The 10,673-nt window shown below is 43.7% G+C and overlaps 1 protein-coding gene across 3 annotated transcripts; it reads left to right on the top strand.

The window, feature by feature from the left end:
- The first annotated feature begins 809 nt into the window (after positions 1 to 809).
- On the top strand, positions 810 to 10,287 carry raver1 (ribonucleoprotein, PTB-binding 1). Of its 3 annotated transcripts, XM_034539953.1 has the most exons (15): positions 810 to 1,198; positions 2,216 to 2,282; positions 3,857 to 4,326; positions 5,586 to 5,777; positions 5,881 to 6,001; positions 6,090 to 6,190; positions 6,340 to 6,411; positions 6,773 to 6,851; positions 7,168 to 7,340; positions 7,422 to 7,503; positions 7,601 to 7,743; positions 7,902 to 7,973; positions 8,084 to 8,206; positions 8,346 to 8,411; positions 8,545 to 10,287. In XM_034539953.1, the coding sequence occupies exons 1-15, from the start codon at positions 881 to 883 to the stop codon at positions 8,689 to 8,691; spliced, it is 2,226 nt and encodes a 741-aa protein (XP_034395844.1). In that variant the 5' UTR covers positions 810 to 880; the 3' UTR covers positions 8,692 to 10,287. The 3 variants fall into 3 exon arrangements, with proteins under 3 accessions (XP_034395844.1, XP_034395845.1, XP_034395847.1); XM_034539954.1 differs by lacking the exon at positions 6,340 to 6,411 and having other exon boundaries at positions 6,770 to 6,851; positions 8,545 to 9,024; XM_034539956.1 differs by lacking the exon at positions 6,340 to 6,411 and having other exon boundaries at positions 814 to 1,198; positions 8,545 to 9,024.
- The last annotated feature ends 386 nt before the right edge of the window (positions 10,288 to 10,673 follow it).

Raw genomic sequence — 10,673 nt, 5'->3', positions numbered from 1 at the left:
TGGCCGTAGCTGTCCGGACAGCCACAGTCGTGTACACAGCTACCGTTTGGGCTTTCCAGCCACGCCTTGAACATACCAGACTTGCTGCAAGTGTCTCGTGTGTTTGAAGTATACAGGACCAAAAGCTAGTGTTAGGACATGTCCAGTTTGAAGAAATAGTCCAGAGTGTTGCCACCGTCAGAGACTTTGCATGCCTACTGTGGTCTCCTTACCAGACACAATTACCACATTAAGATGTACAAAAAAAGTTGGTGGCCATTATGTCTATTTATTTATACAAACATATTTTTTACATACATATATAAATGTATATCTATTTTTATATATATGTCTATTATTATTTATACAAACATGGGGGTTTAAACACAAACAATATATTGAGCTTATAATTAAACAGGGCTGGATGCATTTATTAAAGTCTTTTTATTATTATTAAAACTATAATAGGCCTTTATTATGTTTGTTTTTCCTGTGTCGATTCAATTTATCCAGTGAATCGATACTCAGACTGTTAATGAATGATTTAAACATCTACAGTCTTCTTTATATCTTTATATCTTATCCAGCCTTATTATAAATGGAACCGTTTATAATTATAAACACCCTGTAAAATGCAAAGGGAATCCCTGAAAATGTGTTTGATAGCCCCCGGTGACTTTCTGCAGTATTTATCCTCTTTTGAGCATAAATTAAGGGATTTTCAGCAGCATTTCGGGAGTAACTGTGGCCCCGCCCCCGCCCTGGGTTACGTCGTGAGTCGTGGCGAGTGCGTGCCCTTCTCGTCCAATGAGAAGCGACGCTGGGGCCATGTGTGTATTGTTTAAACTGCTCAAATCGGGCTCAGTTTCTCAGACGGATAAAACTTCCCCCAAACAGAGTGATGGCGGCCGTCGTGTCTGTTAGCACAGCTGCCGGAGGCGAAAGCACAGACACAGGGCTCAGTTTCGTCCCTCGTCACGATAACCACGACCTCGCTACGGATCACGAAAGCTGGATGTCCGGTGACCGCCGGTTCCCCGATCTCGAACCCGGCGAAGAGAACTCGACGTCGGACCGCGAGTGTCAGCGCAGGGTCGACGAGGACCTGACATCACTGAGCCCCGAGGAGATCGAGAGCCGCTTGGAGAGAACCCGCCGGGAGTTTTACAACCGGAGAAAGATCATCATCAAGAATCTTCCCTCTGACGTCAGCAATCAGGTAAATCAGAGTAAAAAAAAAAGTACTTTTAAATTATTGGTTGATTGATTGATTGACGGGGTCGTTTGGCTAACGTTAGCTTAGCTCCAATATGCCTTACCATGCTACCGATGTTAGCCTGCGAGCTATTTAACTTGTTGGCTGTCTTAATAAAACAAAGTGATTTGATGGGACATTTAAGCTTTATTAAAACTGCAACTGACTTTTAACTAAAGGCGAAACTGTTACATATCGGCCACTGAACACAATCTATTGTTATATTTGGTTTGTGTCAGGATGATAAATGCCAGGTGGTCAGAAAACGTTAACTGTCAATAATGGTCATCTGTGGCCTGCGTGACCTGCCAGTCAGGCCTCAGTGGTGACATTATACAACTTTTGATATTCATGGTTTTAGTTCACGGTGAAAGCTTCTAAGCCAACCTGTCGGTGATTTATAGCCCCTACTCGAGGTTACAGGTGCACCGGGACTCGTTCTGCTTCAGTCCATCCAGTAAGTTGGCGTTTCGTTGCACCGACTGCCAGTGATTTTACTCATGACGCCCCATTTTTTTTTTGGAACGTGCCTGACTCGTGGGGAGCGGTGGGCCTGCGGGCTGTACCATTGTTCCCTGAGGGGAGAGGGGTGGGGGGGGGGAGCAGTGGGAGTTCGAGATGTCAGTTGCAGTACAACAAAAGGTGGAAGGTGTGCAGACAAAACGTTTCAGAAAGTGCTAGACAGCATGGCCGTTTCGTTTGTGAATGGCCAAAAGCAGCGCAGGTCAATTTTCTCCTTCAACAATGAGTCGGTTATTAACCTCTCAACCCCTCACAGGTGCAACGTGTTGCTAGTTTCCCAGTGGACACGAATGAGTTAATTAATTAATGCAATGAACAAAATATACAATTAATTAATCTACAATTATATGATGTCCAATATCTATAATTTAGAAAGTAAAATGCTTTGTGGATACCCTGGTCAGTGTGTTGTAATCGGTTAAATGTCTGGCTGTAACTATTGTCTTTTCTTTTATACAGGAGGTCCATGAGCTGTTGGGCAACTATGACTTGAAGTACTGCTTTGTTGACAAATACAAGGGCACAGGTTGGTCTAACTGCTTGTCCACCATGTTTGGCATCACATGTTCCCTTTAAATTAAAAGTAAAAGATCTATCATAGATTTATAAATGTTTGCTAAAATATGAACAAGCAAGTAAACTTGTATTCAGAGCCGTTCACCATTTGCAACAATATTATTGATGAGGACAGATTGCTTCACAATTTGAAATGCTTTGTTCACAAAACCAGAAAAGGCTCTTGACTATTGAACAAAAGGATCGAACATGCTTCTGAGGAATCAACATTTTAATTTGTTTGTTTAGACAGGCAATTTGCTCCGGTCTTTTACCGCTAGGTGATGACAAATAATTTCTTAAACTAATTATTGCCCAGTTGTTTAATGCTAGTATGTATTTGAGACGTATTCCGTAAATGCAAGATGCATCATTCGACTAATTGACTTTTTTCCAGTGGTTGTTTTCTTTCAATGTGACTTATGTATCAGCCATGTTGGAAATTAAAAATTGGAAATTTAAGGATATTATTACTAATATGTTACAGAAATGCCTGGCAGATAGCATATTTACACTTTTAGCTACTTGTGATGTTCTTATGACAGTCGTGTGCATTATTGCCCGTTCTTGACGACTGTAAGAACTCACTGGTCACAATGTCGAACACAAAGTCATTAGTTTGTATGCAGCAAGAGGCAGTATCTACAATTAAATCTCCAAAATAATCAGTTTTTAAATTGGCCTGATGGGAATTGCCTTTTTACGATGGTACAGGTGCATGAAAGATCGGCATGCCATTATAAGTCTCAAAAGACAATTTGACTGGAAGAGCTGTCATTAAAAACTATAACAGAAACTGTCACTTAGTGGCAGATAATAATGGGAAGGACAATTGCAAGAGCCAGATGTTAAATTCAGGATATGCCTGGTAAGATAAGATACTGTTGTGGCAGTTAAGTTGCATTAAGATGTTTTTGTATGTGATTTTGATTTATAAGGACAATTAAATTATTTTTTTTCATCCTCCCATTCTGCTTCTTTCAAAACATGGGTATTGTGATGTTTGCTGATGGCTCTGGTGTACCCATCACCACAGTAACAGGAGTCTGTCACATTGGAAGGCGTTGTACAAGTGGATGCCAACAACATTAGAACTCAAACATATCTCGACGTGACCTTTTTTTTTTTTTAGCCATTGACCTGCTGCTTAGTCGGGTAAAGCAGTTGATTCGTACTAGCTGTGATGGCGTTGCAGTCTGTTCAGAAGCGCTTGTGTGGTGACATTTGTGCCGCCAGTGTTCTCTTTTTATCAGACCTGCTAAGAGAAAAATAGCGTTTCAACCAAGTTTGCCTTCTAGAGACCTGCTGTGCACGGCAGTTAATAGAGGGTTTTGAATCGCATCCGTTGCATTTGATTGGTCTGCTAAAAAGTGGGCGGGCTTAACATTTCTTTTTGCATAAAAATCAAAAAATATATTTTTGGGTGAACTTTAATATTATAAATGGGTACCCGATGTGATCTCAAAGGTTTTTTCATTTTGACTTTACTAATGTTGCTTCACTCACTCAGCCTCACTTTACACCTTTTTATTGTGTCGTCCTCAGCCTTTGTGACACTGCTCAACGGGGAACAGGCGCAGTGTGCCATCAAAGACTTCCACCAGCATGTGCTGCGGGACAGGGAGATCTCCGTGCAGCTGCAGCCAACAGACGCCCTGCTGTGCATCGCCAACCTGCCCCGCGCTTTCACCCAGCAGCAGTTTGAGGAGCTTGTGCGACCATTCGGTAACCTGGAGCGCTGCTTCCTGGTGTACAGCGCCTCCACAGGGCACTCCAAGGGCTACGGCTTTGTGGAGTACATGAAGAAGGACTCTGCTGCCAGGGCCAAGTCGGAGCTGTTGGGAAAGCAGCTGGGCTCCCGCATGCTGTACGTCCACTGGACTGAAGTGGGCTCCCTCACGTATCCACTCCTGCACTCTAAATGCCTCTGCGTGGACCGCCTGCCCCCGAACCTGCTGACGGCCCAAGACCTCCGCAACGCCCTGGCTGACACGCATGCGCCAGTCTTCTGCCAGGTCCGATTCAACATGCACGCACACACCCACACACACTCTGCACATTACTACGATTTCAGATAATGAATGCAGTCCAATGAATCAACAAGTCAACAATTAATCTGCAGCTATCTGATAATTGATAGTCTTAATCGTAAAGTAAAAATATCTGTACCCCATGTTTCCTGTGGCCACTCAAAGTTTCTATGGCAATGAGCATTGCTGGTTTCCATGGTGATGACCACCTGACTCCCCCAGGTGGTGTCATTCAGCAGGCTTTTCTGGAACGAGAGAGAGGGGTGTCCTTTTTAGCACAGCACCCATAGTACTTTTTCTGCTGGTTCCAGGGTTTTTTAGGATTGTAGCAAAGGTCGTGACGATTTACTCATGTGACTATTTAGGGAACCAGTTTAGCTTCACAGTCCTGGTTTGACCAAGATGGTTGTGAGCTATTAGAACCTGAAGGTATTCAATCATGAGATCACATCTAGCCACTGATGGAAGAGTAAAGAGCCTGAAAAGGAAATTCAATAATAATAAATATTATTTATTAGAAATTGTAAACATTCAACAGATATTTGATATGGACAGGAAATAAAATGCAGTGGATGGTTAAAAGGCTTTTTCACTGCAAATGTGTAACAATCATGACCGGGAAGTTTATATTCTAATTGTTTTTTTAATGTTATTTCTGGTCTTTTTTTTTTTTTTTTTCTTGCATCCAAAAGATTGACCTTTTCCCATTTAAGTCCAAAACAATGTAATCATCAGTCTTAAAAGCAAAGCTGCTTTCATGAGAACCCGTCAATGCTAGAAAATAGCTTAAGGGCCCCGTTAGGGGAGTCACGAAAATTATCAATGAACAAGAGTTCCTTTTTTTTTTTTTTTTTTTAGAGCAAAGATTTCAATACATTTCTGGTGTCTTGGGGATCGATTGCAACATTAATGTACTTTACTCGATTGAAAAGCATTTCAAAAATGACTTTCTTTTACCAAAAACTCAATTTCGTCTCTGGTAAACACAAAAGTTAGTGGTGCTTTTCTGGAGAAACTCAGTGTCACAGATCTGTCAATTTAAGATCAACTAATGGATTAGTGGACTAAATTGTATGAGTGTTGGTCTACTAGAAACGCAGCCTCATCTGACGCTCTGGCTTGCAGTCGGGCCAGAGAGGCGGTGCATAAAGGAGCCCAAAACAATGTATTCCGGACAGTCTTACTTGTATCTAGCAGCAGAACTTGGGCTAATTGTGTGTCTGTTTTATTTTTCCTCTCCACAGTTGGCTCAGGGACAAGATTCAAGTTTCCGGCGGTTTACGGTGTTAGAGTTTGCCTCGGCTGAGATGACCGAGGAGGCTCAGCGGCTCGCTGACGGCAGGCTGCTGGGCGGGACACACATCAGGGTGTCCTTCTGTGCCCCCGGTCCTCCTGGAAGAAGCATGTTGGCTGCTCTGATTGCTGCCCAAACTATGGTATGTAAATCGGATAGATTTACTACATCCACATGTCCCGTAGCTGCCAGAGTTTGCCTTTGCACATGTGCTGATTGCCTGACTTGTGGCCTCTCCCTTCAAGGCTGTGAACAGGGGTAAAGGGCTCCTTCCTGACCCTACAGCCATGCAGATACTTACAGGCCTCAATAACCCCGCCACCCTCAAGATGCTGCTCAACCCCCTGTCACAGGGACCCAAACAAGGTGAGGAGTCCTCACTAGCTCTTAATCAATGCCTTCATTGTGGGATTATTTCTGGTGCTGTGGATCCTGACGTCGCCTTTGTGTGCAGGCCTCCTCGGGGCAGCCCCTACGATGCCCCTGCTGGCCAACCCCGCCCTCTCAGCCGCCCTGCTCCAGCTGCTCCTTCAGAACCAGGCCAAGGCCCAGCAGGTACTGCTGCCTTTCTGCCCCCACCCCTCTCTCTTGCTCGCTCTGACAAGTGCCTCCTTTGTTGCGCTACTAGTTTTCATCCATCCTCTCCTGTTCATGCATCCGTTTTTTTCCTTCCACTTTCTGCTCTTTCCCTCCTTTACTATCAGCAAGCCTTTCTAGGAAATCATCTTCTGTGGGCTCAGGTGCTGCACAATAAAGAAAACCCTCTAGTGCCTTGTGTGAGTGACACTGGTGTTTGTGTGTGGCTATCGCTGTGTGAGGTGCTGGTTAAGCCTTTTTATATTTATTTTTTTGTGATAGAAATTGCAATGCCTGGGTGGGTAAGCTCTGGCTATCAAACTTGTTTTTGTGTGGGCTGTGCTTTTGAGTGGTGCTGAGTGATGTAGTAGGTGTGCTTCATTGTGCACAAAAAAGTGTAAATACCCACTCTAAGGACATCATTTCATATGTGGTGAGTAATCCTCGGGGCTGACTAAGCGTGCCGCTGTAGCGCAGCAGTTTTTCACCGCTGGAGTGTTGCAGCCAGGCAGTGTGACCCTCGAGTGACACTGAACTCTGCTCTCTCCTTTCGGCCAGCAGGCAGGACTCATTGGGGAGAATCCTCTGGCTGCTATGCCTGTCCCGCAGGGAGTCCATCTGCTCGGAGACCTGCCCCAAGGTTTGGCATCCGCCGACTCCAGCCGTCGCTCCTTAACCCACCGACTGCATGTTTTTACTTTGCCTATGATGCTAAACATCTGTGTCCCTCCTTTTTTTTTATCACTGTCTCTCCTCTTGACATTGGTCTAGATATTTTGGTCACGACGCTTGAGGAGTCTTAACGTTATGTACTAGAATTCCATGCCACTAAAATATTGATATTGACTTTATTTGGTTGCATCTAAGTTAAAGAACTTGTTTGCGGCAAATCTGCCTCTACTGATTTTATCTGAAAACAGAGATTCTCAATCGGGCCTCTTATCCATTTCCCCTAGGGGGTGTAGTCCCAGGTCTCGGTCATCAGATGGATTCTCTGGCCCCCCTAAAGCCAATGCAACTTGGCAGGGCGCTGACGAGGGAGCAGGAGACTTCCTCTACTACCCTGCAGGGCATCTCCATGTCCCTGATGCGTGGCATGATGGGGGCAGATGGCCTCACAGCGCATGGGGTGAGGGCCGGTGTCATTTCCATAATGTTTTCTGCCCAAGTGTAAATGGTAAGAGTGACTCACCTTTTCCCCTGCGGTCAGGTATCCATACTAGGAGATCCTCCTAAAGATGGGAACCATCCCCAGAGTGCCTTCCTCGGTGTCAACAATGTGTTCCCTTCAGGTGAGCTGCTTCAACAAAACATTTGGTAAATGTTTGTTTGCTACATCAAATTGTGTAAATGTATTTCAGCATATAATGTCTGTCTGCTCTACTCCAGGAGGAAGCTGCAGACCTCACCCCTACAGGAAAAGGCCAACACTAAGTAATGTGTCCAACCAGCACATGCACCCGAGCATTCAGCCAAACTACAACCTGCGATACCAGGATTCTTACAGCCCAGAATATCCTCCTCTACATCAGGTAACCGCCAGGTTTCCATTTGTATTTTTCCCATATTTCTTTTAACCTGAATAGCTGCAGCTTTTCTCGCTGAATTTACAGTGTAATGCTGATGGGTGCTCATTCAGTAGCTTGTATGATGATATCTGGTCTGATACCCATCTGGTGTTTCTCCTCAGGATCCTCTGGCCCACTTGTATGAGCAGCAGGAGAACCTTAGTGCTGAATCCTTGGCAGGGTTCGGTCAGCAGGTAGTGTGTGTGTGTGTGTGTGTGTGTGTGTGTGTGTTTGTGAGCATATTTAAAAAATGTTATTGGATCACATGCGTGCGACTCTATAGTTAGTTTGTTTCTCTCATCAGCCCGACTACAGTGAGCGATTCCCTCACTACAGTTACCCTCCCAGCGAAGCCATGTCCTCCTACTTCAGCTGTGGGCCAGAGGAATCCGGTAACGGTGGCCTTTCTACCACCCATCTCAACCGGGTAAGCATAAAGCTTTATTTTGGTTTGGATTCAGACTATGAAGGTTAGGTTCCAAGAAAAAGTCCCTGTTCAAGAATGACTGTTTTGCTTGAGTGCTTCAGTAGAAGTGACTGAGGGTTGTTTGTTTGCCCGTCCTCAGGCTGTGGGGATGCCTCCTGTGAGCCACAGCACCAACTACCCACCAGGCCTGGAGAATGCTGTGAAGGTAATTTAAACGTTTTGTATTTTATTTTTCATCTTACTTTTTGTATACATTTTTACTTTTTTTTTTTTTTTAAAACCAAGCTGCCCTTTATCGATTTTATTTTTCAAATGAATCTTTTTACCAATTATTTTAGACTCCCATCGGTAGCCACAAGCGTTTGTTCAACCGGCTGATCCCGTCTCCGGAGCCGAGCCCTGAGGGCGGCTACGTGGGCCAGCACTCCCAGGGCCTCGGTGGTCATTACGCAGACTCCTACCTAAAGAGGAAGCGTATATTCTAACTGCAGCCCAATGCTTCGAAGGCCAGGACACAATGGCATCTCCTCTGGTCTCTTCCACCACATGGCGTTGTGGTCCTTGGATTATTCTCCAGTGTACTCCTGGTAGTGACCCCTAGAGGGTGCCAGGGAGCGCAGCCTGTAGCGATCCAGTTGTGTCACTCCATTGGAATTCTTGGTGGTTGTATTTTTTCCTGTTTTGTGTGTGTATATATGATTTTAGTGTGTTGGTAAATTAAGTTTTTATTTTTTTAATTTGCCTTTTTAGTTTCCTGTTGAAAAACTTGTACAGTGAGAAAAAAATGGTTAATATGCAAATGAAGTATTTCCTCTTGAGCATTTTCTTTTTAATTCCTGTGTTGAGTGGTGTACCAGCAGAGCTACGGCTAGTTTGGCCAGTTTTCAATGGCAGCCATAGGTTGCTTTTTTATAATGTTTGACATCCCACTAAAGTGCTGCTGTCCACAACTTCAGCCAAAGTGACTTGCATAGTATTAAAAACAAGCTTTACGTTTTAAATGGCCCTCCTAATTCATGTAAAATTCAGTAGTTTGTGTAATGAGATGGTATTTTGGTGTTTTTGTGCCCCCCTCCCTTTTACACAGGGTTGTTAATTGATTTTGCTGTTTCACTCTATTTCTGGATTCAGGCCTCTCATTGGTTAACATGCAGCGTTCCATCCACCAATGACGGCTGTATGGACCTGGCTGTGTATCATGACGGTGAAGCTTTTGACCTCTGGCTTGTTTTCTCAAGCCTTAACTTTTTCCACGTAGTTTGTCTTTTGACCCACACCCTCCAACTTGTTCACGGAGTCCGTTTTTCTACACTGGTTTGAGTTATGCACTTGGAGGTCACAATCCTAATCTGTTCTCTCCTCTATACGATGCCCTTTTCAAGTCTCCTCTCACTCAGATGTTCAGGAGTTGAATATTTTCTGTGTTTATGTGAGTTCTGTTTGTTAAGTTTTTAAAATGTTGACTGTCTTGAAGTCCGAACGCCTCACCTCAATGGTTGAATTGGGTGGGTGGGGGTGGTGGATATGTGCCATCTCTGGAGTCTGGGGAAGTACTAATGGAAGCTAGTGGCAGGTGATTGGTCGGTGACATGACTGTTCTTGTTTTTCTTTCTCTTTAAAAAAAAAAATATATATATATTATCTGGTTGACAGTTTGATTGTGATAACCCATTACCTCTGACTTCTGCTAGGAAATGCAGCTACACTTGAGCCTTAACAGTGTTTTCTGTAGTCTCATCCTGCCCTGTGTTGGCTTCCATCTACATTTGACCTTTTCTGTGTTATTTGCCGTGTAAATAGTTGAGCTTGATCATTTTGAGTCCAATAAGTTTTTTTTTTTTTTGTTTTCTTTAATCATACCTGCCTCTGGTCTGGTGTTTTCAAATGGATTTGCTGCTCCTCGTGTTTTTGTCGTTTTGCCTGTATGCTTGGACAACCGATGTGACGTCACAGACCACGAGATGCAGCCGTGCTGTGCGATCCTTCATTGTGAACTGCCATCTTCTCCGCTGTACCTCCCATGGTTGTCTCTGTATGTGCGAGTGTGTGATGTGAGAGCAAGTAAATGTTATTTAAACTAATTTAGTTGTGAACTCGTCATTTTAAAACGAAGAAAAACAACCTCAAGACGTGTGTATTTTTAGAGTTAACAACTTTCTGTGTTTAAACTAAAACGGTTTTATTGATTCATGCTTCTGTGTTGGGTTGAGCACATAATTTGCGCTTAAAGCACAGCTGTCTCAAGCGTTTACATTTAGGACTGGTTCTCATCCATTTCAGAGCTGAGTTTAGTGACTTAACATATTTGCATAATTTGATTGCATTTCTGCCTCTAAAACCAAGATGAAATGTATATTTATTTTTCTCCCTGTTGAGAGCTATCAAATACTAAGTGAACCAGTTTGTAGGATTTCAGGGGATCCATTTGCCGGAATGGAATATACAGTATTTATAACAATGTTTTTAT

Source organism: Cyclopterus lumpus, chromosome 8 (genome assembly GCF_009769545.1).
Source record: "Cyclopterus lumpus isolate fCycLum1 chromosome 8, fCycLum1.pri, whole genome shotgun sequence".
NCBI lineage: Eukaryota > Metazoa > Chordata > Actinopteri > Perciformes > Cyclopteridae > Cyclopterus > Cyclopterus lumpus.
Note: the sequence above shows the minus strand (reverse complement) of the source record. Positions and strands in the feature narration are given on the sequence as shown.